General features: G+C 47.2%; 9 protein-coding genes across 9 annotated transcripts; 5 read left to right on the top strand and 4 right to left on the bottom strand.

Moving 5' to 3' along the window:
• Positions 1-1438: 1438 nt before the first annotated feature.
• Positions 1439-3715, top strand: Triagg1_2243 (uncharacterized protein; the record flags this gene model as incomplete). Its single annotated transcript, XM_062896403.1, has 4 exons — positions 1439-2532; positions 2598-2638; positions 2704-2940; positions 3000-3715. 4 exons carry the CDS (start codon positions 1439-1441, stop codon positions 3713-3715), a joined length of 2088 nt encoding a protein of 695 aa, XP_062759099.1.
• Positions 3716-5055: 1340 nt separating this feature from the next.
• Triagg1_2244 (transcriptional regulator family: Fungal Specific TF) lies at positions 5056-6927 on the top strand (the record flags this gene model as incomplete). The annotated part of the gene is made up of 1 exon (XM_062896404.1): positions 5056-6927. The coding sequence occupies one exon, from the start codon at positions 5056-5058 to the stop codon at positions 6925-6927; it is 1872 nt and encodes a 623-aa protein (XP_062759100.1).
• A 144-nt stretch (positions 6928-7071) lies between these two features.
• On the bottom strand, positions 7072-8802 carry Triagg1_2245 (uncharacterized protein; the record flags this gene model as incomplete). The annotated part of the gene is made up of 7 exons (XM_062896405.1): positions 7072-7641; positions 7698-7816; positions 7871-7907; positions 7963-8091; positions 8147-8396; positions 8459-8550; positions 8629-8802. The coding sequence occupies 7 exons, from the start codon at positions 8800-8802 to the stop codon at positions 7072-7074; spliced, it is 1371 nt and encodes a 456-aa protein (XP_062759101.1).
• Positions 8803-9467: 665 nt separating this feature from the next.
• Positions 9468-11577, top strand: Triagg1_2246 (uncharacterized protein; the record flags this gene model as incomplete). The annotated part of the gene is made up of 10 exons (XM_062896406.1): positions 9468-9737; positions 9823-9995; positions 10079-10312; positions 10402-10410; positions 10463-10567; positions 10623-10833; positions 10885-10951; positions 11010-11248; positions 11299-11501; positions 11562-11577. 10 exons carry the CDS (start codon positions 9468-9470, stop codon positions 11575-11577), a joined length of 1527 nt encoding a protein of 508 aa, XP_062759102.1.
• A 745-nt stretch (positions 11578-12322) lies between these two features.
• Positions 12323-13078, bottom strand: Triagg1_2247 (uncharacterized protein; the record flags this gene model as incomplete). Its single annotated transcript, XM_062896407.1, has 1 exon — positions 12323-13078. The coding sequence occupies one exon, from the start codon at positions 13076-13078 to the stop codon at positions 12323-12325; it is 756 nt and encodes a 251-aa protein (XP_062759103.1).
• Positions 13079-16005: 2927 nt separating this feature from the next.
• Positions 16006-17877, top strand: Triagg1_2248 (uncharacterized protein; the record flags this gene model as incomplete). Its single annotated transcript, XM_062896408.1, has 1 exon — positions 16006-17877. One exon carries the CDS (start codon positions 16006-16008, stop codon positions 17875-17877), a length of 1872 nt encoding a protein of 623 aa, XP_062759104.1.
• Positions 17878-18212: 335 nt separating this feature from the next.
• Positions 18213-20029, bottom strand: Triagg1_2249 (uncharacterized protein; the record flags this gene model as incomplete). Its single annotated transcript, XM_062896410.1, has 6 exons — positions 18213-18550; positions 18608-18935; positions 18988-19459; positions 19519-19683; positions 19745-19778; positions 19828-20029. 6 exons carry the CDS (start codon positions 20027-20029, stop codon positions 18213-18215), a joined length of 1539 nt encoding a protein of 512 aa, XP_062759105.1.
• Positions 20030-22088: 2059 nt separating this feature from the next.
• Positions 22089-23270, top strand: Triagg1_2250 (uncharacterized protein; the record flags this gene model as incomplete). The annotated part of the gene is made up of 2 exons (XM_062896411.1): positions 22089-22202; positions 22311-23270. The coding sequence occupies 2 exons, from the start codon at positions 22089-22091 to the stop codon at positions 23268-23270; spliced, it is 1074 nt and encodes a 357-aa protein (XP_062759106.1).
• Positions 23271-23440: 170 nt separating this feature from the next.
• On the bottom strand, positions 23441-25340 carry Triagg1_2251 (uncharacterized protein; the record flags this gene model as incomplete). Its single annotated transcript, XM_062896412.1, has 2 exons — positions 23441-24219; positions 24323-25340. The coding sequence occupies 2 exons, from the start codon at positions 25338-25340 to the stop codon at positions 23441-23443; spliced, it is 1797 nt and encodes a 598-aa protein (XP_062759107.1).
• Between the last annotated feature and the right edge of the window lie 340 nt (positions 25341-25680).

Raw genomic sequence — 25680 nt, forward strand, 5'->3', positions numbered from 1 at the left:
TAAGACGGTGCATTGATGGAAAATAGTTAGAGCAGCAAATTGTGATTATCAACTTCGTAGATTTGGAAGCAAGTCTGTCCAATCAAACATCCTGGATACTGGAAGAGGGTTACATCCACCCCTGGATAGCGGCATAGCGACATCGCTATCTCACACAGGACGCCATCTCCCACTTACTTCTCCGAATTACGACTACTCGTTGATCGGGAAGAAGGCATCATCTCTTAGCTTCATACGGGATGCTTCATCCTTGCTCCGCAGATAGTGTCAAGCACCCTCGGTTACGCGTCACTTCAGGCCTGTTGTTGATCCGCCCCCAGATTCTCCAAATACTAGCGCCGGGCGTTTCTGTTCTCTCTCCTTGATTGAGCCCACATGCTTATGCTGGTTCGGGTGACAAACATTGCTGTAAACCGATATCCCCGCATTGTAAGTGGATATCTGCTGGAATTTCTGCCGCCGCCACTAAAAATAAGGACAGTTTCTTTGCTATCAAAGTCCGGGGCATAACATCTTTACGATGAGAAAGTTGGAAAGCAAAACGCCTGGTAGATGAATCGACCAATTAGAGACCCAGAAGTCGGTTAAGGAGTCGCTTTGTCAAATATGAGTAACGGGATACCCCAGTTGGTGACTACAAATAGTTTCTTGGTGCAGCAACTTCAGCTCTACGGCAGGTCAAATCCCATCGATCCGTTAAACTCAAGACATCACCAAGAGAATCAACAGTCAATTTATTTAATAAATGAAAAAGCCAGTCTCGATTGAAGACGGCAGTTTGTGGCTTATGTCTCTCTGTAGCCTGACGAAAGCCGTCACCCAGCCTCTCACCCATACGTCGACTTGGCACCGGGGTATTTACTAAGCAAGAAATATGCAACCCTCCAACTTTGTTTGACAGATGTTTCGTTTTGCCCTTTCGGGTTCCTTGAAGGTATAAATGAGTCTCTTGAATTATCTACTCGATAAAGCCTGAGGGTCATTCACCGTCGACACATGTAAACTCAGATGGACAAATTTCGGCATCAGATTATCTTGCTCATCGGATGCGGGGTAAACATGCGGGGGCAGGGCCGGGCTACCGGAATAGCATCCGATGGCTGTAAAGTCAGGATCCGAAGCATTTAATGCACAAGTAAGAAGTAAGAACTATATCGGTTCATATTTGATAAAGCTCGGGTATCCAAATTGCCAAGTTGGAATATAGTTTGTGATAGTATCAAGGGAACTGAAAGGCTAAGTAGCTGCGCACGAGAAGGATTGCGGCGGCTCTTGGCTTTTCGGGTCGGGCGAATAATCGACGGTGTTATGGGAGGGTGACACAAGAGACGGATATTGACGCCGATCAACCTGTATTAATAGTCTCGTTTTACCCTTTTCATAGATGAGTTATCACCAACATAATAAATCTTAGTTGTTCCACCTCCACGTAAACACAATGGGCGTTATTCCAGAAAGCAACGTGGATGTTCTCATTGTTGGAGCAGGGCCGGCGGGCCTAATGATGGCGACATGGATGGCCAAGTGTGGCATCAACGCGCGCATAGTCGACAAAAGAGGAACCAAGATCTTCAACGGACAAGCAGATGGTCTCCAGTGTCGTACTCTTGAGATCCTTGACTCGCTGGGGTTTGGACATAGGGCATGGCGCGAAGCAAACCATATGCTTGAGATCTGTCTTTGGAACCCGGATGAGAATGGAATCATCAAACGGAGTGATCGCATTCCAGACACCATCCCTGGCATCAGCCGTTTCCAGCAAGTTGTCTTGCACCAAGGTCGGATCGAGAGATTTTTCCTCGACTCGATTGCAGAGGCGAGTGACATTCGGGTGGAGAGAGGGGTGATGCCGTCAAGTCTCAAGATCGACGAATCTCTGGTAGAGGATGATGCCGCCCACCCAATCACTGTAACCTTGAGACATCTTACAGAAGAAGAGGCTACACCGAAGCAATCTTCAACATCCGCCAACGGTCAGAGTATACAAGACGGACTTTTTCGCAGCAACCTTGCCAAGGACGACACCCAAGATTTGCTTGATGCGTCAAAGATTAACGCAAAGGCAAATAGCGAAGAAGTGATTCATGCCAAGTACATGATCGGTGCTGATGGCGCACACTCGTGGACGCGCAACCAGATTGGCCTCAAACTTGAAGGCGATTCGACCGACTATATCTGGGGAGTTTTAGATATTGTACCCATTACGGACTTTCCAGATATCCGAATGAGATGCGCGATCCACTCTGCCGACAACGGGAGTATCATGGTCATACCGAGGGAGAACAGACTCGTCCGACTTTATATCCAGTTAAACACCACACAGAAGGCTGGAGACATCTCGGGTAGGGCTGATCGATCCAAGATCAATCCTCAGATGATTCTGGAGTCTGCACAAAGAATCCTGGCTCCTTATAAGATTACCTACCGTAAACTCGACTGGTGGACCGCATACCAGATAGGCCAACGGGTTGGAACTTCGTTCTCTGTGCATGAGCGTGTCTTTTTGGCGGGAGACGCAGTTCACACTCATAGGTAAGATTATGCAAGCCACTATGACAGACAAAAGCAAGCCAAACGAGTGGCTAACTTTCTCACAGCCCCAAGGCCGGACAGGGAATGAATGTCAGTATGCAGGACAGTACGTAATCCAGAAAGAAGAGAGCAAAGCCACCGACACGAGAACGACACACTGACACCTGTTAGGTTTCAATCTCGGCTGGAAGATTGCAAGTGTTGTCAAGGGTCACGCCCAGCGATCAATTCTGAAAACTTACCAATCCGAAAGACGCCGCATCGCCCAAGATCTCATCGCCTTTGATCACAAATTCTCCAGGCTCTTTTCCGGTCGACCCGCCAAAGATGTCATGGATGCCGAGGGTATCAGCATGGAGGAGTTCAAAGCAGCATTCGAGAAGGGCAACATGTTTGCCAGTGGTATTGGTAGGGAAACCTCCATTGTCATCTTGCTATGATACGTGCTGACCTGTTGTCTATTGTAGCTGTGAATTATGGTGCAAGTGCAATTGTTGCAAAAGAAGGTAGCAGTGAAGAGCAGGGAGACGGCACAGACGTGTCCGTCGCGATTGCAAAGCATCGGGTCATCTCTGACCAATCTTTGTGTGGCGGCATAACAGTGGGCATGCGTATTCCGAGCCACAAGGTCCTGAGTCAAGCAGACGCCCGGCCCTGGCATCTTCACGAAGTGCTTCCGAGCAACGGGCGCTGGCGAGTAGTAGTCTTTGCCGGAAACACTAATGATAACCGGCAGAGGGACAAGCTTTGGAAGCTCTCGGAAGCTTTCAGTGCCCCCAATTCTTTCTTGGATCTGTACACTCCTAAGGGGGCCAGATACGACGAAGTATTCGAAGTTCTTCTCGTCCACAATGCTCCGCGTAAGAGCGTCACCGTCTTTGACTTCCCAGAGGTATTCCGCCCTTATGACGAAGTTGACGGTTGGGACTACAACAAGATATTTGTGGATGACGTTTCTTACCATGAAGGGTTTGGAAATATCTATGAGGCCTTGGGTATCCCTCAGAATGGGTGCATTGTGATTATTCGACCAGACCAATATGTTTCTTACGTTGGGTCGATGGAGAAGACAGCTGCAGTCAACAGCCTTTTTGCAGGATTTATGAAGGAACAGTATGTGCCAGACGAGGCACACAGACGAATGGTAGCATTATCTGAAAACAACCAATCGTTTAGTGTTTGATGAATAGCAGTATATAGCATAATGCCACATGTATTCGATTATTACAATTAGTCTCTTGCTGGAGCCGGCAAAGTAGAAACGCAGAGGAAGATACAAGTATCGTCCAGCAATGTACATGCTTGAATCAAAATTATAAGCCAAACTCGAATGACCTCTACCGATGTCTGTACGTCTATGATTAATGATTCAATGGTAATAATATATAGTAGACACCAGAGGCTGAACAAGTTCACTGCCAAGAAACAGAAAACCGTCTCTCGTAGCCGTCGTAGCCGTCGCAGACCCTCTCAAGGGACTGCCTTGACATCGGCCAGCCCGTTAGCCCTTCTGCTTCCAGTCATGTTCTCCAATACTAGCTCAAGCTGGTCTGTTCTTTAGTGTCAAATTAGATACCCGTGTGGGATTGCCGTGAGGCTCCCCGCGTATTCCCCCGCAGTGGCCGCTCAGCGTGTCCCTCGTTTCCTCCAGTTCATCCCATTGAGCTAGTACTAACCGGATCGTGATATCGGCAACGGGCTGGATGGCGTCCGCCCGGTATCCGATGCTCGGACCATCCTTGACTCTTGCTTGTATGTGCTTGGGGGCCCTTGGCGTACTCCTAAGTCGGTGGCAACGATATGGTCAGCTTAGCGTAAGCCTCCGGTGGGTGCAACACGGAGCAGCTGGCAATACTCGTAATTGCAGTGTGTGATCCAGTACCCGCGCGGTATCCCAGCCGGAGAAACTGTTGGGTCACATTTCCCATTTCTCGTGCTTCTGTAGAGTAGCCAGGCGCCGCCAAGCGAGAGAGATTTGACAATCAAGTGAATCCCTACGCAAGGAAAAGTTTTGTCTGTGTAATCTTCATCATCTAAAAGATAACAATCCTGCAAAAGCGAGGCGGCTACGCAAGTAATCTTGAATTACGATCCGGACCGGGTATCTTTCCGACCCCTTCCAACTGCAGTTTAATTTGGCGTCGGCAATTGGCCGTCGCTTATCACCCCATAATCCATTGTCGGCTTCATACCTGTCCATACCCGACAGATCCCTCATATACGTGCGATAGCATGCCTACGAAAAAGGTCAAAGATAGTGACCGCCGGCGATGCGCCAGAGCATGCACAAACTGCAAGCGTCGCAAAGAGCGCTGCGATGGACGACAACCATGCCGACGGTGTGTAGAAAGGGGAGTCCCCTCGGAATGCAGTCTTTGTCTTCGTCGGCATTCTCCTTTCATGGCCTCAGCGTTGCCGAGTCCTCTGTCTGAGCTGTCTGATCCGCGGTGTACAACTATCGAAACTCGAAGCAGTGTTCCGTCAGACCATAGCAATGATCAATCACACGGATTCCAGCATGAGATGGCGCTGCGGTTTCCTCATCTTTCGAGGCTGATCAAAGATGATAGAGGCACCTTCATGTTCATCGGCGACTCGGCCAACCACAGCTTCCTCCAGAATATCCGTCGTATTGTTCGCGAGCGTGTCGGGGATTGCATCTTCGTCGATGATCCAATGAGGCACTACATGGTTGAGGCATGCCCAAGCAAAGGTCATAATTCGCTGCTCCATCATGGGACGGAGCCACCACCTAGACCAACAGAGGAGGAGGCAAAATCATTTGTGTACTGGTACCGGCAAGCCACGCACTCTATTCTCCAGCTTTTCGACGACGCCAAAATATGTGACGATATCCTTGACTGGCTACGTCTACCTCAAGAGCCCGTCGATGCAATCAGTGCCACATATTCGTTGATACTGGCCATTGGCGCCCAGGCGTGCCCCGACAACTACGACGAGCGAGCCGAGCGACATTTCAACTATGGAAGATACGTGACATTGGCAACTCTAATGGATGATCCAAGCATCGCCACTACTCAATGCCATGTTCTTATAGCCATGTATCTTCTAGCCCAATCACGCCGGAACGCCGCCTTTATGTATTTGGGTATAGCTGTACGTGGAGCTTATGCTTTGGGACTCCACAGAGAAGATGTATCTGCATTGTACGATCCAAACGAGTACATGACAAGAGAGCGTCTATGGAAAGGCATCAGAGCTCTGGATTTGTTTATGAGTGCATCACTTGGCAGACCGCCGGCCACCCTGGAAACTCGCGATACCGCATCGAAGGAGCACTACTCAGCCATGAATGACTTGTCATACATTTTTGAGAACATATTAACCGAAGTCTATGCAAAGAGAATGATTACAACAGAATGTCTCAAGAAGATCAGCGAGCTTCATCGGGGCTGGGCGACTAGATTCGGCGGAGGCCTGAGGGACAATATTCCTCCTCGTGACGAAGTACAAACAGAAGCCGGGACAGGGCCAAATATCGGGCTCATTCATCTGAAAGAGGCCTATTATTGGACCATCATGTTATTGTCTCGACCATTTTTAATCGACTATATTTCTTCATCGTCGCCGCCAGAAGAGAAGGACTCGTCCTCCAACACAAGTCAACCCACGTCTTCGCTGTCCCCCTCACGCCACATTCTTGCCCAAGCATGCGTTGATTCAGCCGTTCGTACCGTGGATCTCTTTCAGCCGCTATTAACCAACAAGTTGACACCGAAGAGGCTGCCCTTTGTTGTGAATTCAGCATTTGCAGCATCACTGATCATTGGGGTTGCTCTTTTCAGTGATCTCGAAGGATCCGTGCCATTACGAAGGAAACGATTGGGAGACGCTTGTAAAGTGCTGGAAAAATTCAGTGTCCACGACCCTGTGACGCAACGCTATCTGGGAATTGTCGAGAAGTTGATTAGTGCTTGCGATATGTTCTTGGAGCTACAGCAGCAAAAGAGGATGGAATACAACAACGATCTAATTGCAAGGCTATTCGGCCGTCTCGATGGAGAGGTCGCAATGAAAGACGCAAGGACTACAAACGGGAACTCTGGAGATGTCGCCGGATGGCACAGAATATGGGAGTCCGAACCTGTACCGCTCAGCCAACCGACTCCGCCGGCAACAGAAAGCAGCGCCGTGATTAATAGCCATCCAGAAAATGAGGATTTGGGAGAAATCAGATACGAGGGCGCGATTATACAGCGAGACGACTGCGATAATCCGTCACTTCAAAATCAGACCATAGTTGGCGACATCGGGAACTTTCTGTCTCCAAGAACACTCTGGTTTGATGCATATGACAATGGGACATTATTTCCTACCGTTGGAGTTAGTATGTTGGACTTTGCAAGTCTAGAAGGAGATCGTCATAACGGTTAGTGTGGGTGAGGGAAAAGGATAATGTATGATGATGACACGAACATTCTATATTCTATGCATTTATAGCTTCCTAGCTAGCTCTTGAATCCATGGAACAAACTTCCGCACATTCTATTGATCTAACACGTCTGGCTGTGCAGGTCATTATAACTTGCTAGCACGCAGTGTAATTGCATTTTCTGGCAGATGCGTTGGCCTGGAGACCTTTGACTGTTCCTCTGTGTCTGCAGTATTTCCCCCCGAGCTCTTCACCACTTGCTCAAAAGTCTTTTCTACATCGTGTTCAGAGAGCCACAGCACATCTGGTCGGCTCCTCATTCTGGCCCGAAGCGCCTCGTCTGCTTCCTCGGGCGTCTCATATGTTGGCGCCTTGCGACTCATCAAGCCATGAATGATGTTCAACAAGCGAGCCGCATGTGGTCTTCTTGTTTGGTCATATAAGCTAAATGCCTGGCGAATGTTTTCTTGGGAAAATGGAACATTAGGTGAACCGGATGAAAAGACTTGCTTGAAAGCCAGTCCAAGTGCCAAGGAATCGTCGAGAGCCAACGAGCCACCTGCAGCGAAAGAACCTCCATGAGTGTGAGCTGCATCACCTACTAGAGTGACGCGTGAAGCAGGGATCCAAGAAGGTAGCGCATCGCCCGCGTAGTTGGGATAAAGACGAGTGTATGGCGTCAGCTCCGTAAGAGATTTGATGATAGGGTGCCAATCCTGTTGAACCTGTTAGTTTCCAAGATGTACATAACGCCCTCCAATCAAGCTCGAACCTTGTATTTCTCTCTCAAGAGTTCGACATTGCCGGCCTGGTCCCATGTAATTGACTTTTCCAATTCTTCAGCACTGCGCCCATCAGTATAAGAACCAACGACGGTATATATACCCTTGCCTGGTACAGAGTCAGCCATGCATTCTATTAAAAAGCCTGAGTCAATAGTATTACCGAGTCTTGAGGCAAAGAATGCGTTATCAGGTCCCCACTGGTGAAGAATCAGCAAAGTTTATCGTCGCTAATGAGCAAATGCTATAACTCACCCAGTGAGCAGCGTCAGCTGGCAAATCAGGCACTTTGCCCTCCACCAGCCCTATGTCAAAGGTAGATCTCATGTATACTTTCCCGCTGAACCTTAGTTTGTAGTTGGGATAGAATGCCCCTCTGACTTCCTATTTGAAACATTAGCATTCAGGATGATTAGACAGCATTGAATCAGTAGCGTACTGATCGAATTCCGTCTGCTCCTATCAAAATATCTCCGTGGGCGCTAGTGCCGTCTTCGAAGAAAAGAGTAACACCCTCGTCATTGGCTTCAGCATGAGATATCTTCTTATTCAGATGAATTCGCTCTTTTGGTACGTGCTCCTGCAGGGCCGCATGAAGGTGTCCTCTGTGGAATCGTGCCGTCTGATGGCGTCGATCAGGCACATTAGCGAAGGTATCGACTGACACCACTTCATTCGTTTTCCAATGCCTTCATCATCACACAATTAGAAGATTTTATACAAATTGTGTAATTAGGTAGAGATACTATACCTATAGATTTGCGGTATTCCAATCGGGCCGCGGAACCCAATTTCGTCACTCAGAGCAGAATCTACTCCCAATTTTTCGAGTGTCCGTAAGCCCTGAGATCTGACTGTTAGCAGCTGGCAATGTATGGAAATCTCATCAAGCTTTTTTCAAGCCTTGATTGTAGATCTTACATTAGGGCTGAGGGCAATACTAGCTCCGATTTCCCGGAGCTCTGGAGCCTGCTCATACAGCTGGATATCTAGATCTGGTATGCCAGAGATTCGTGTAAGTGAGATTGCGGTTGCCAAGCCAGCGATGCCAGCACCGGCGATTATGATTCGAAGTGGCTTTGAGTTGCTAGCCATCCTTGCAGATGTGTGCTGTCTTTTTTTGAATGATGAAGATTCCTGATTGGCGGCGTCACAGTCAGCGAAATGCAAACTGTAACATTCTTTTATATCCTCTTGAAAGTTGGCCGAATCTAAGCTCCCATCACGCTAGTTGAAGGGAATTTCTAATCTTGGGATGAAGAAGCGTTCAGATAGATTGAATTTTGTACTGGACCATGGGTGTAATGGCAGAAAGATATGTCAGAGTTTAACCGGATGCGGGCTGATATGCCCATACTGAGACATATGATAGGCTTTTAAAAAAGCACGTCAACTCTACGCCCATGACGCAAGACTACCACGTCGGATATCACGACACCGGGAATATTTACCTACCATTGGATGCATTCCCGCGGCAATCTCTCTTATTTCTTCTCTTACCTGATAGCGAAGACTTAATAATGTGCTTCCTGGCATATTGACTCCGCACATTCGGCACTACTACCTATCTATACTCATTGGGGAAACGTAACAAGAAGATAATCAACGATGACGACCGATGCTTGATCAATGGCGCCATATTGAATGCGTGTAAAGCTTCATATTTGGATAAAAGAGAAGACGTAAAACAAGTATCAAGCATGTAGCAGCCTAGCACAACCTTTCGTTGCCTTTTGGTCGGTAATTCCTGTGTTACAACCATGTCGTCGTCAAAGATTGCGTACGAGGAAACGACACACTCGCAGCCAGATTCCCAGGAGGAAAATGAGTCTGCTGAGTCTGCTGGATCTGCGAGGGCCACGCTCAAATTGTCCGATCGCTCGGCCGACGAGAGCTACAAGCTCTTCTCCAAGGTCCAAGTATCTGATCCGACACCGGAAGAAGCTCAAAGAATCCGCAACAAATGCCTCTGGAGAATCCTTCCTTTCCTATGCATCGGATATCATCTGATGTATGTTGATAAGCAGACAGTACGTTGGTTGGCCCTGGTCGCAGCTACCTGAATACCGCTTTCGTGTTGCTGTGGTTAACAAATTGTCGTTTCTTTGAGCATAGTTAGGGAGCTCGGCAATCCTTGGCATCCTAGAAGATGCAAAGCTGAATTCAAACCAATACAACTGGCTCTCATCTATATTTTACTTCGGTTACATGGTGGCCGAGTGGCCACAGAACTGGGCTCTGCAACGCTTTCCTGTTGGGAAATGGCTGGCCGGTAATCTTATTGTTTGGTGCGTAGGTCCAGATTAACGTTATTAAACACCCATCATCATTGGTATTGACCCGATTGGCTAATTATCTGCGGTATTCACAGGGGTGGCATAACGTTGCTGCATATCCCATGCAATAACTTTGCATCTCTTTTTGTTGTCCGATTCCTCCTCGGACTAAGCGAAGCCTGCATTGTGCCCGCGTTTCTCCTCTCCATGTCCATGTTCTTCACATATCAAGAGCAGGCTGTCATGATGTCAGTCATGTGGTCAATTGGCAACTCTAGCCCCATCACTTCGGGCTTCCTGTCCTACGGCGTTCTGTGGATTAGAACAGGGTCATTTCACCCTTGGAAATGGCTGATGGGCATGTCCCCTCACTCTCATTCGTTGACAAATGCTCTATCAGCTAATTAATTCTCTGCAGTCATCACTGGTGTGATTACCATCATATTCGGGGTTTTAGTATACTTATTCTTTCCGGATAGCCCCCTGCACGCCGACTTTTTGACTTACGAGGAGCGAGCTCAAGCAATCTTGAGGATAAAGGGCAACAATTCTGGGATCGAGCAGAAGCAATTCAAGAAGCATCAGTATGAGAAATAAATCTACGAATTAACTCTCCATAATCTAATATTGCCGTTACAGATTTATTGAAGCCATCAAAGACCCGAAAACTTGGTTGTTTGCTCTTCACGCTTGGTCGCAGGAGATGGGCAATGGTATTAACAATCAGACTTCATTAATCATCAACTCATTTGGCTTCACAGTTTTCCAAACTACGTTGCTTAGCACTGTCAGCGGAGTTATAGCGTTCTTTACACTCTCTGCAGCTGCAATTGCGCTGCATTTGACCCGGGTAAGTCGTGAGCTCCAGTTTCCTGCGCATACGAATTAATTAGATGGTCAGAACTCTCGAGCATGGATATCCCTTATCGCATACGTACCTGCTGTCATATCCAGCATACTATTGTTAGGTATTTCTCAAAGGCTTTTCTGAATGGTGTATGGGTATCTAATCCTCATAATAAATAGCTCTCCCATGGTCTAATCGCTGGGGCCTCATCGTGGGTGTCTGGCTACGATACACAACCGGTGTACCCTACGCTGTTGTAATGATATGGGCAGCAAACGCATCTGCTGGGCACACCAAAAAGACAACAGTTATTGCTCTCTACCATATAGGATATGGACTGGGAAACATTATTTCCCCCCAACTGTTTGAGCCTAGATGGAAACCTCGATACAAGCCCACCTGGATCATTTTGCTCATTGTACGTAGGGATAGCGACATCTCTTGCTCAAATCGGCTAACATATGACAGGTTGCTGCTATTCTCCCTTCCATTATCATCATTACTCTTCGATTCTATCTCAGCCGCGAGAACAAGCGCCGCGACAAACTCGAGGCAGAAAATGTTGTTACCAACAACGGTCTTGTGGAAACGACAAACGCCGATGGAACTAAAGATGTTCATGTGGTAGACACTAACCAGCTGGACCTGACGGACAGGGAGAATCTGAAATTGTAAGTGAATAACTGATTATCCTTTGGGGATGGGTCAAATTGGAAGCTAACTTGATTCAGTCGGTATGTTCTGTGAAAACACAGACATCGTCATTCGACTTCTAGGAGCCTTCTGGAACTATTTGTTGCCAAGAATCTATATATCAAAATTTCTTTGTGATAAATTACCTGTCATGCTCTTGATAATGCCAACCAAGTAATTTGCCAGTTGTGTTACTTGTGCCTCTCATATATGTCACATTGGTCACACTACTGTAGCGCTCATTATGCCCTTCATCGTACAAGTGCATTTTATAATGACACAGTTAACAGCCGGTTTAAACTTAAGTCAGCTTACAAGAGCCTCGAACTCTTTAGATGATAAAGGCTGCATAGCGAACAATGACATGAATATTCATGATAGAAAGGGAGGGCGCGCGCTTTCCTATTGGGGTAGAGCTAGTATGTACGCAAAAAATAGACGCTCAAAATGGACCGTTCTACTCACGGTGGCATGCTAACGTAATGAAGTTAGTTAATTACTTATCCTGTGGGAAACCGGGTTTAATGCCCGTACCAATCTCGTTCAATCCCTGGGACGGAAAAGTGCCTCAGCTATTGACGGAAAAGTACCACAGCAATTAGATACATTGAGACGGAAACGTGCCATGGTAACTATTCATTGCAGCCCTAGTCATCAAACCAATTATATTTCGCAAAAGTATAGTTTTATCCATCGAGTATCAAGTTGATTGAATATGACAACCATTATGAAGGTCTATATACAATATTGTACAGGCCGATGCGGAAATAGGCTTATGTTTCCCGAGCTACAGGCTTTCTCATTTGGTAAAAGTCTCAACGGCCCTTACGATAAAGTCCGCCGTCTCTTTTGGCTTGCTGAGCATCGGCGAATGACTCGTGTGGATTTTCTCAACAATAACATCACCCTCTTGCTGCTTGGCATTCTCGGCAATGCCCAATTGAACCTCCGTCGGGAAAGTTCTATCGTCGGTCGTGATCAAGTATCGGGTTGGAACATCTTTCCAGCCTGAGTAAACGTGCTCCCCATTATCTGTAAGGGACTTCAAAGAATGCTTCAGCAGTCGGCTAACCCAGTATTTGCCTTCTTCTTCTGGGAGATCGTGGTAGAATAGCTCCCTCGTATCGACTATCAGCGTAGCAAATCCCGTATCTGTATCTGCCCTCCAAAAAGGGGGCGGATTGCCACCAATTCCTTCGAGGAAACCAACACCCGTGACGCAATAGCCAGTCGCCATCATGGCAATGCCGATGACACGTCCAGGTCGCTCACTTGTGGCTTCAGTCAAGCCTTTGATAGCGCTTGGGCCCACCATTCCGCCGTATGAGTGAACAACGACCACAACATCGTTGCCTTGAGTAACTTCTGCCAAGATAGCTTTTCTGACTTCTTGAATGTCGTCGAATATACCCTTCGTCGGATCGGACAGGGTTGAAGGATGAGAGGTACAAACTGTTTTGTAGCCCCGAGGCTCCAACTCAGCAGTAAGTTTGTTCCATGTATCAGGGCTGTGCCATGCTCCAGATACAAAAATGAGGGTAGGCTTGGAGGTCATAGTTGTTGTAGAAGATAGAATTCAACAATGGTTTTCTTTTCAGAATTGAACACAAGAAACAAATAATACTCAGTGATTGAAGAGTTGCTTGAGTTCTCCTACGAGCAACATGGCCCGGTCTTTATAAGAACATGGTCTAGCGCCAAGTAATAGTGGTCTAATTTTAGAGTCCGAATCTTTTTCGTACTGGTGATAATTTTCACCATACCACCTCCTAAACTGGATCCAATCTGATACACTGGCGACGGATTTACTTGATCCACATTTGGGATATTTCCGAGGAAATGTCACAGCGCTACAACTCACCTGAATGGGTATATAACCCTGCTACTACCGATTGACTAGAAGCCAATCAAATTAATATCAGAATTGCTCATGAGTTGCATAGCGTACAAGATATAGCCATTGGAACTGCCATTTATTTTGATTTGAAGCCAATAAGATTTTTAGATAGGCTACTCGCCATACTGTCAGCTACTTTATTTTTACTCAGGTCATAATCATTTTCCAATTAACACTGTTATAAGGCTTCAAAAATGACAAACAAATGGATGAGACGTTACGGTGTAAGCAATTCTTAAATTAGAGACCCTATTCCATGGACTATCGGGAACCTAATCATTCCCGAGTGCGAGTGTATCCTGAACGTTTTTAGTATGTAGCTTGTCCCATTTTGAGTCTTTGAGCTCGCACCTCGGACCTCGTACTTGGCCGAAGCGTCGGCTGGGCTTCGAGTCATACGAGTCAGCCAGTAGAAATCTTTCATCATATATCACGATACGCCTGAACAGGAAATCAATCGTATTTTTTGGCCTGTTTTTCCCGAAGTATCTCTCTATAGCGCTCCAATGACCATATCCGTCTTAAGGGCGTGCTGACTGGACTTTTATGTCTGTTGAAAATATGCCTTGGTCTCACCAGTGAATCGGTCCTGATTATCATTGGGCCAATTGCTCCAAAGATGATATAGACGTGTGAATTCACATTCAAATTCGTTAACATTATCAATTTTGGTGAGTGCATTGACCTTATTTCGCCTACCAGCCTCTCTGTATCACCTGAGATACAAGCCTGTCTTTTGCTGCACTGCAACCGCGGCAGATAAAATCCTGCAAATGGATTTTTACAGCGCTGTCTATCCATTTCATTAGGAAACGTATGTTGCATGAGATTTACCAAGTATACTCAGTAGTTTGTTTGTTTCATCTTCCCAATTCCTACGCGTTGGTTGCTGCATAATGGTGATAATGGATCTGAGATTTGCCGCAAAAAATGGGCCTGAGCAAACGGAGAATTAGAATATTCTTAAATTCCGTTCCTACGCTATAACGCCTAAATTTGTGTATCATATAAGATTGTGGCGAACCCATCTAAATTTTCCGTGTAAATTCACACCCATGTATCTCATTCATGAAACAAGTCTCAAGTTTATGAAATCTCCTGCCCCTATCCGAATAAAAAACTTAGAAATGAAGAAGAGAAACTATCAGTGTTTGTATCACATTATGTACGCTTGCAGTATGATGCATTACAATCAACAAAGGCTGTCTATTTTAACTATCTGAGTGTGAGCAACCACTAGCATATAGGGTATGTATTCTCCATAAGTCAGCCCCAATAGCATATTCGGCTGATAAACAATGCAGGAAGATAAAAAGCTCCGGGAGTGTAATACTACGCAACTCTGATCACAAAATATCTTTTTCTAAGAAGTAGACAAATTATTGGCTTTCATAAATGCACGAAGCTGAAGAGAGCTTTTATGACCGCGGATGCTTAACAGTCATGTCGTATGAGACTTTTTTTTTTTGACAGACTCCGCCTTAGGTCATAATAAGCAATAGGAAGTATTTCAGTGACTTGTTTGTATAATTTGCAGAACCTATTGCATGTTTCCTTGCAATTGTGGAAAAGGCTACTCTAATCCGTATCAAGAGGGATTTCTGAGACAGTCAAGAAGAGGCTATGCCTCAATTTAAGTCCAGATCCTGCGCGAGCTTTACTTCATCCATTTCGACGCGCCAAAAGTGTGTCACTAGGTCTTACTATCGCTTTCTCACTATTGCATTGTACTGCACGAGCCATACGCACCGCGGCGACTTCAGTATAAATGCACTTTCAATATGTTCATTTTCCCCCTCTAGTTTTTCTAGGCCAATATCTAGATAACAGGGGCCAAATTGCTACTTTAAAATATTGTATATCGAAAAATCCTGGTCTATTAGAGCAACGACGTTGATATAAGGATGCGGCCGAGTACAGGTACTTATTATTCACGCGTCGTGTTGGTGGATACATGCACATATCAACCAACTCCTCCCTTCGCAAGGATCCGAGCCCATATGCTTCCACCCATCTGGCCACCTAGAGAACCACATCGTACGTTTTAGGCCTATTTTCCTAGCACGTTCAGCCTATTGATGGTTTTGCGGGGTGAATTCAGTCCAGTAGCTAATGGCGCGCCGAAGTATACGCCGAACAATCATCCGCGGCCTCTCTCCACAAGTTGAACATTTCCCCAGATTCCGTACAAGGCGTATTGACTTTGCGGAGAAACTCCACATTGTATCCAACCCCGGAAACGTTACGAGACTCGTGACGAAATATGCTGCACTTGGATACTCTATACATCCATCGGGTTAGAAGAAACGACTATTGAAGAGGTAATTAACCCTCGGATAAAACCCAGTCTCTGGGGATAGCTGACTACAGAACAGCTCCAAGATCTAGGCCCCGGGAATTTCACCGCACGACCGGCAAGTTCTGCCGAGCTGCCGAACATGAACATCAAACATCGCGGAAACCGACTCCGAGAAAGCAAATGAATACGTATAAATAGGCCCTTGGTGCCGTCACGATGGTAAGAAGACTTCTTTTGAACAGCAGGGAAGCAACAGCCCAAAGTGTCCAGTCTTCGTCTCAGCACAATGGCGCCAACTGTTGTATATCTCGTCTCCCTCGCAGGGATTTTCCTGCTTCGCCCTGTGGCCGCGCAGACTCAATGTGGTGGCAATCTTTACACTCCTGGAACTCTCAACTTCACGACTGAGTGTTACAATGCGTTCATGGACTGTGCCGCCCGTTTCGAGGCCAATGCAAGCTTGGTCAACTGTGACGACGGCAAGGGAAATCTGTTCATGCAACAACAGGCCAACCTAGGAGGCTCTCCGGGAAGTCAAAACAACGATGCCGTCATCGCCTTCCAAGATATCCGCGACCTCTGCCTCCTCAGCGGTTCCACGACTGCAACTTGGGGCTACAGCGACAATCAATGGTACTGGGCAGCTGCTGAGGATGCGTGCTACACCAACGACCCAAGCAGAACGGATGTTGTCCAGACTCACCCGGCACCATTCTGCATCCAGAATCGCGATTCTGGACTGCCTGAATGTTATCCGCAGCCAGATGCCACTCCCGGTGGCCCTCTGAAAGTTCTCAAGACTGCCAAGACGCGAAATGGATTCAAGTCCTCTGCCCGAGGCTGGAATACCTACGGCGTTCAGGCTTTGCAGAACGGTTCCCAAGTTGTGCCATCCTTCGCTGGACAATCCGGCCTTTACTACACCCAAAAGTTCGTCGAGACTCAGTGTGGCGTGCTTGCCCGACCCGAATTTAAAGCCGCTGGCTACGATCTCTGCAGTCTTGATTCTGGTTGGCAAGCGTTCAACGCTGTTGATGAGCACGGCCGTATTATCTATAACACCACGCGTTTTAACCTCCCCCAGCTGGCTTCTTGGTTACACAGCAGAGACCTGAAGCTGGGAGTCTACATCACACCCGGTGTTCCTTGTGTTGCACACAACCAGACTATTGTTGGTACCAAGATCAAGGTTGGCGATATCCTCAACGGCAACAACGACCAGATCAACTGCGACTTCGATTTCAGCAAGAATGGTGTTCAACAATGGCATGACTCAGTTGTCGCGCAGTGGGCTTCTTGGGGCGTGGATATGCTGAAGCTGGACTTTGTGACTCCTGGTAGCCCCTCAAACGGCGCCAATCTCGCTTGCGACAGCTCTGCTGCCGTGAAGGCTTACCAGAAGGCCATCGCGAAGTCGGGCAGGAAGATCCGACTTGATATTTCATGGAAACTTTGCCGCAATGAGACCTGGCTGCCTGTATGGAGCGACCTCGCCGAATCGATGAGAACCGACCAAGATTTGGACAACTACGGCACCAACACGTTGATGGCGTGGCAGGTCGGCCAGCGTGCTATTGAAAACTACCGCCAGTACATCGGTCTACAGGCGCAGCGTGATGTTCCCATTACGATTTACCCCGATATGGATGCTCTATTCACGGTCAACCCAGAGCACCTTGCCGGTGTCAACGATTCTATTAGAACCACTGTCCAGAACCACTGGCTTGGAGCTGCTGCCAACTTGGTCATTGGCGGTGACATGCAGCAAATTGATGCATTGGGTATTAAGCTGACTACCAGCAAGCAATCCGTTGCTGCTGCCGACTTCTTTGCGCAGTATCCCATGCAGCCCCGTAACCCCGGAACCGGAAGCAACGCCGCCAAGCAGCTGCAGGCATGGATTGGCGGTCCTTCAAAGAACCACGAGGCTTACGTCCTTCTCGTTAACTATGGACCGGACCTAGGCAACGGAGGCTTTGGAACGCAGCTGTACGGATCTCAGAAGGTGACCGTGTCATTGAAGGACCTTGGTATTTCCGGCTCGACATGGACGTTTACTGATATCTGGACTGGCAAGTCAACCAGAGTGACTAGATCTTACTCTGTTTCCCTCACGGAGGGTGCTTCACAGCTTCTCCGCCTGACAAAGAGTCACTAGAGGATGAGTGGGTGGATATAGAACCTCTTATTATAGATGTCTAGAAAATATATGTGTTTGATCAAAGATTCTTTAAAAATTGACTATGGATCTCGATATCTTCTTGTTAGCTGTCACTGAAATGTATTGCAGTAGTGTATGGAGCTGCATAGGATTACAAAACGTTGTTACACGTCTTTTCGGTTTATAAACGATGTCTCGCCTTAAATGCATGGGCAACTCAAGATATCAAAGGGGTACAAAGAGAAGAGACGGCAGATGAACAGCAATCCTTTATGGACAATGTATACCAGGTGCAGTTTAGATACAGGTGCAGTTCAGATACAGAACGCTCTCTATAGCACATATCTAAACATCGGCCCGTAGTTCTCTACCGCCACAGCTTGAGTGGCAACTTGGCCTCGCTCCTGTGTCTCAGCAAGTCGCGCTTTCTGTTCCTCAATAGTCCCGTATTTCTGATCCAGCTTCTTATTCTCCCAGGCGAGCAGAATCCGTAAACCAATGACCAGTAGCGTGGTAAAGAACATAAATGCCGCGCAGACCGATTGGCCCTTTACATAAAAGGGGCCTTCCTTGGAAGGATATAGTCGGGTACCTAGCAAAGGGCCGCATTGCCCGATGACGTTGAGAAGGACAATTCCGGCTCCTCGGCGAGTGTCACTGCCTTGGTTATCTAGCAGGATGAGCGGGTTAGAGATCCATCCAACATGACGCCTTATTTCACACTTACTCAATACCCAAGGAAGAATATTCGCAATGGAAGGGAAAATCCCCCCGGCCGCCATGAAGACTCCGAAATAGCGGGCTCCAACTGACTTGGCAGATGCCAAGATCACATAGCCCACACCGCCGATGATGGTTAGAATAATGAGCATAAAGGCACGCTGCTGAGTTCGATCTGCAATATAGGGCGTGATGAGAGTAATGATAAAAGACAGGAAGAATGGAGGGGCGGTTAAGCCTTGAGCAGTAACATCAGAAAATCCCATCTCTGAGAGAATCGTGGGTAAGAAAACTGGAAGGGAAGCAAAGCTGACATTGCAACTGAAATACATGAGCTATGGTAATTGTTAGCGATGAACGTCGTGGAATGAAATTGCACCCTCTTACACCTGTGAACCAAGCCTTGATATCAGTTAGCCCTCTCCAAAAGTCCACCCAGTCGACTCCGCCTATTCTGGCAGAAGAGCCTGCTTGGCGGACACTTCTTGCAATGGCTACTCTTCTCTCATCTTCATCAAAGAATTTCGCCTTTTCGGGAGAATCTGGGAGATAGAAGTAGGCTACAGCTGCCATGACAATTGTAGGCAGTCCTTCCACGAGGAACAGTACCCTCCATTTCGCAATGGATGGATGGCCTGATGTGATACCATATGCAAGGGCTCCCGCAAAAGTATTAGCAAGAGGAGCAGCCGAGAGAAAGACTCCACAGCGGAAGCCTACTTCATGTCGGAGATAGAAGAAGGAAAGTAGAAACGGGATTCCTGGTCCGTAGCCCGCTTCAGCGGCTCCCATGAGGAATCTAAGTGCCATTTCTGCCCCCCATGAATGGGTGACAGCTTGAAGAGTTGATACTAGTCCCCTATAGTTACTGTGATTAGTTCCCTGAGCAACTCAAGTGTGTTTGGCCTGGGCTCATACCATATGAAAACAACAATGGTTGCCCAGATATGTGGTGGCACGACCTTCCACATTATTCCAAGGAACTCAAATATGATGTAAGGGATATAGAATATTGTGAGCAACCAATCATAACGATCTCCAATAAGATTAAGATCACTGCTCATTCCGGCAATGCGCGCATTCCTGCATGTGACTAGTTTCAGAAAGCAAGGTCGCAATTGTAAGTGATGAGATGCACACATACCCAATGTTTGACCGATCAAGGAAAGCAAGGAGATCTGCAGAGATATTAGCTGCAGGCGGTAAAATAGGCACCATGCAACGTACATAGAGCCATGACCAATGGCACGAGGTTCATGTCTGTTTTTCTGACGACTCGCCGCTCCAGTTCAGGATCGATGGCGGGCTGCTGCGCGACAGCATTCTCGTTCTGAACAGACACAGGCTCCTTTTCAACATTGCCTGTTTGCATGGCCAAATCCATGTCTTGCTGTCCCTCCGCCGTTGTCTTTGACTGGGAAAGCTGCATTTTCTGGTTTATTGTTGACGCAAGACAGTGTGTCGCGAACGCCTCGCGGAACCCCAGATTTTATGGGAAATATTCTTTTGCGGGGTTGTGTCTGAGACAAAACCAGGGGACCACATTGACTTTCTTTTCTTGAACTGGTGACTCCATTCTATCTCCGGGATGTGGCAGCCGATCCCTGCGACCTGCTGTTGATGATTCCCTTTGTAGACGCCTCAACAGTCAAGACCGGCACTTGGCTTCCGAGGAGGAGCAGTTCCGCACGCGGCTGTCCTATGACGAAAGGGTTCTGTTCTCATTGTCCCGCGCCCCGCCACTCAAATGTCCGTTAAATCCACAAGTACCCCAGCCTAAAGAAAGAGAGGGCGCCTTTGTCCAACCTGTTGCGGGTACTGCAGTCTGGTAATAACAGGTTGGTTGTTGTTGTGCTACCCTAGGTGATACAGCATCGGCAAAATCGCTAGATGTACTCCAGATTCCTTGGAGCATCACTGGAGCGGCTAATGTAAAGGTAATCCATCGCTCGCCTGCGATTTTTCGCTCTACCGATTAAGGCCGTCTAAAATGACATTGGTCCTTTGAAACCATACTGTATAAGTAAATGGCAAATGCTTATCGACCTCACTCAGCCTACTTATGTGGTGCTTGGCCAAATTGCGTAGCTGTGAATTCGATATAAAGATGAATCTTGGAAAATAAATATGGTCATTCTTATACGCTCTTTGGTGCGCTTTTTTCCGTACACAATTACGAAAAGGACTGCCCATACACCAGCTTTGCCCATATCATCAAGTGGTTGTTGGCTAATGGACCTAAGACGGGGATGATCTGGGGTCTGGTATTAGTCTACGGAATACCAGTTTGTGAAAAACGGTTAGGCTTATGGCGATAGGGCTGAATTTCTGATGATTAGAGAACATAATTGCTATATCATTGAGGCATCATAACTTCATGGATTGTTATTTTCAGAATGTGGATGTTTAATCGATTCACTGACGTCGGAATTAGGCAAAATGCCGTGTGTTTCATAAGTATCTCCACAGCGTTAGAGTACATGCTTCCCACAAACTTACTAAGGTAATGCCACCAGAACTCTGAAAGGACTCAAAGCAAAGGTTAAACCTTTGACTGAGACTACTCTATACCTCTAGCAAATGAAGGTTTAATATGGAAACCGATTGCGCCACAATGGTGAAGACTAAAGCTCAAAGGCAACGTGACACCGGATGTCAAGTTGAAGAAACCAAGCTCCGGCACTCACTCTAGGGCTCGGTGTCGTTGTTATTCTGCGATCGGCTGGTTCAGGCTGCCAAGGCAGCTAAAGCAGTAACCCAAAATATAAGCTTAAAAATGTCTGGATCGAAAGAAACTCACACGTATAAAAAGAAGTAAAGATGGAAATTTGTGGTGCTGTTCGGCTTTTATTTCCTTGCCCAGGAGCTGACTTCTACTCCGCGTTAGCTTCGCTGTTTTGCAAAAATTAGCCACCATGAGACCAGTCCGGGTACTACAACCGAGCCATGTTTATTTGGCAGTGGACGCTAATTTTTTTTCTGGATTCTTAATCTTTAGTTGTCTGCCATCGGAATTGCCGGAAACTTTCTCTGTGACGGTATTTGTGATGGGATTTTCACGTAACGTGTCTTCTCTTCCTCTTCCATGTTGTTTGCACAACTGGCCTCTATCGTGACTACCTATGTTGACAAGTGTTTACAACAATCGTCTTACGCACGGCGTATGTAGGCCACGCAATAGGCGTATTCGCGGGTTCGCGCCTCGTATTTGACTGGTTCGTTGAGTCAACTTATGGCTGCGCCTCTCCAAAAGTGGAAATTGGGAACTGAAATGGCACTTCTGAACAGGTAACAAGCCGGCAAATCTCCACCCTTAAGCCCTGTAAAGTCGCGGATTTAAACAAGTAAGAACCCACGAGACATCCGTCTGTCTCATCCCGTGTCAATCTAGAATCTTACACTTTCTTTCCTCCTTTTCCACATTGTTTCTTCGATGATTCACTGACAAGCGCACCTTTACGATGTCTGCCTCAGCACATACACAACCGATGCAATGGGCTCTCTATCACGACGATAACGTCCATTTTGCTTACGAAGCACCCTGGTGGTCGCGCGTCGTTTTGCTGGTTGACCTGGCAATTCTCCTGCCTCTCTTTATCATCGTGCGTGCTTGTAGCCAGCCCCCTGAGTCACTGTGGCATTCCATCGTCTCTTGCCTCATGGTGATGATGATTTTCTGATCGTAACTAATGGAATCGTTGGTAAAATAGTTCAACTACACATTGCCCCGCGTTTATCCGGTGTTTGCTATTGTCCAAGACAAGAAGCGAGGAGAAAATGACCCCATCAGACTCGGCAATGTTGCCGACGAGCGAGCCCTGGATTTCAACTCTGTCGACAATCCCAGTCGGATAAACTCGTCTTCTCCAGCAGCCATTTATCGCCTTTTGGTAGATACCGATGGCTTTATGGCCAACTTCCGCGGCTTTTCTTGCGCTCTTCTCCAGAGTGCCGTCACGGCATTCCCAGTTGTAATCGCCGCTCGTTATGTGCCCTTCCCATTTGGCCGTCTGTCGAGACTTCTTCCTGCACTTGCCATGGTTCAATTCAGCACTCTTTGGCTACATCTCATCATCTCTAAGCCAAGTCCCCGATCGTTCTGGAGACGTGTGCCTTCGTTCGGTCGCACCTTCAGCGCAACATGGAAAGCGGTCGTCATTCACTGGGCCTCAGTTGAGATCACGAGGTGGCTGCCCTACTGGATAGCCTCGTCCATGGGATTCGACTGGCCTTGTTTCAACCTTCTCATGCCCGACAACACGTACAGATTTAGACTTGACATGGCAACTGGAGACATGGTCCTGTACTCCAAATGCGCCCTTGTCATCCTCGTTACCATTATCGGATCCATCTGTTTCATTGTTCCCAGCCAAGTTGTCCTGATGCGAATCCAAGCGTCTCTTCTACCGATTGAAGATGACGCCATCATTCCATTTGATAGGTCTTTTGATGGCAAGGTAGTACCTTCGATCCTCGGCGGCCGAGGCTACGCCACGATTTCCGACGCCTTTTACACCTTTACATGGGCGAGTTGGAAAAACTTGGCTATTCTTTCTATTAAGATTATCCTCCTGTCCATGTCTCTGATTGGGTTTGTTGCTTTCTTGTTGATTGCTCAGTGGTCTATCATCGTTCAAAGGACCCTGGAGCCTAACCAGTACAACTACTGAGCCGCTGAACCGATGGATTTCCCATACTTTGACTTATAATGTCTTGATTATCTTATCATTAGATGGTACATTGCGTAGCGAATATTGAATCCAATTGAGGTCAGGAAACGTTCAGATCTTCTCTCGTTGCTAGGCTATGACATTATTTTACTGCCGACTAAACATATAGCCTAGAGTATGTATACCGGCGTGCGACTCTCATATGCATCGCCCTTGCTTATCTGAATGTCCTTTTTATGAAAGTCGTGTAGTTGGAGCCAGTGAAGCATTCGGAATATGAGGGTACACCAAATCTTGTTAATCTCACGTTTTGTTGTAGCCCCCGAGTCCGCCACGTCTTCCGCCATCGCATACGTGTTTGCTTTCTGGTTGTACTGTGACCGCTGCTTGTAAACAGTTTCTATGACGTTCAGCCGTACCGATTTGCAGTATAATCGTGCTAGGAGGTGATGCTTTTCATCCACCGTTGCGGAATCAAAGTCGCTTATGCGAATAGAATCAAGACTCTCATCCTCAGGTTCGTCACCCGGTTTCTGATTCAACATCCCCAAAACCTCTTGGATGTGTACGCGAACGACTTGGTAAATCATCACCATGTCAACGCCTTTCAAGTATTGGTCACAGAGCTCTATGCCCCCGCGCAAGTGCGCAATCCTATCAGCCGTAGCTGTACCGCTGATGTTGGTATGGATTGATCCGTTGGGCGGCTTTTCAACCTTTTCCGCAATATCATCACACCAATCCAATATTTCAGAAATCTGATCACTGTCTTCCGTACGGGCCGTCTGTGTTTGAGCCACCCTCAGTAGAGCGACAATGTTGTTGGTGAGTGTGGGAAGGGAAAATGTGTTGGGCTCCCAGTAATATACTGTGGGATTAGGAAGCATCCGAAAAGCTGTATCCTTTATGTGAAGTATTTGGCCAACCATTCCTAGTATTTCGAAGGGAACTGTGATACAATTAGTCTATAAACAGATAATTCATTCATCGAAACCATTATAGGGGTCTTGCGGTGTGACGCAGAGAGTAGGAACTATTAGAGGATGACATACCAGGAAATAAATGGCTATGACGAGCATTTTCGGCGTTCTTTCTAAAGTAGCCAATCGTGTTGTTATCACAGCCAAACTCCGCTAGAGTATCAGCAATTTCTGCCAAGGTGCCAAGTTGCAAGGTTGCATGATCTTCACTCCCATCGACGTAAACGAGCATCTCCCGATGGAGAATTGTTGGTGCCAAACCAAAGCACAATTGCTTGATGTCGTGGTTTGGAATCAAACGATTTTGTCCAAATACGGTCCGGCCTTGTTTCTGAAAGGTAAAAGATATGCCCAAATTATCGACGTAAGAGCCATACAGGACAAAGCCGTTGCCTTGGGCTCGATAACGATCATTATCCAAATCGAAATTCTTCCAGTGAATGCCAAGCATGGCAGCGATCTCGATTAGATGCGATATAGTGGTTGTGGCATAGGGTTTACTGAGACCCTGGGGAATGCTATCCCAGACTCGCTGCTTTCTCTGCATGCAGACAATCAATGAGTGAGGAGGCGATGGATCGCAGGGAGGCTGGTAGCCTAGCGATTCCTTCTGCCATGAACGCGACTCATTCTCCATTTGATAGATGGTCATCAGCAAGTGGCACCATGTTGCGTTTTCGTTGTCTGCTGTGCGGATGGCTTCTTTCTTGTTCTTCTGTTGCTGCGCATTGAACTCTTCAGTGCTCGATGTGTACTTGAGATTTGTGTGGCTGCCGTCAAGACGTATAATTTTCCTATCCTCTTGACGGAAATCCTCATCATTTCCGAGAGGCCCTCTCGTATTCTCGGGCCTTGCGACAAATAACACGGGCGTTTCGAAATGTACTTCGATGCGGAACTCAGACCAAAGCATCCGGCGCCTGGAGAAGCGCCCCCATTTTCCTATTACAGCTTCGCTGCAAGAAGAATATCCCGTAGCCGACGCGAAATACTGCTGGAGAGCCTGCAAGATGGCGATAACAAAGGCGAGAATAGAAATGATAAGTGCCACAACGGCAAGAATCAGCTCAGTATTATCGGTGGAAGACATGGTAATTGATGGCCTCTTCCTGTCGCTTGGCTCCGGCCCTTTACTTCTCGCCCCGGCATAAGGCCAGAAGATGGTTTGGGCGAGAACTGGGCATGGAAGACAAAGCCTGCGTGAACCAAGTCATACTCATCCACCCCTTGGCAGGGGCAATGAGCTCTAGCCGCTGAGCTTTTAGCCTCACCAGCCTAGCCCCCAAGTTCTTCATGACCTGTGACAACCAATCGCCAGCAATGCTTCAGCAGCTATACCCACCAAGACACGTCAACTTTTGTGTTGTTGCCACCCCGCTTTCTCTGGCGACGATCCCCGCCAAGAGCTCTTCTACGGTGAAGATGCCGAC

Source organism: Trichoderma aggressivum, assembly GCF_033847375.1.
Source record: "Trichoderma aggressivum f. europaeum strain CBS 100526 chromosome Unknown scaffold_005, whole genome shotgun sequence".
Taxonomy (NCBI): Eukaryota; Fungi; Ascomycota; class Sordariomycetes; order Hypocreales; family Hypocreaceae; genus Trichoderma; species Trichoderma aggressivum.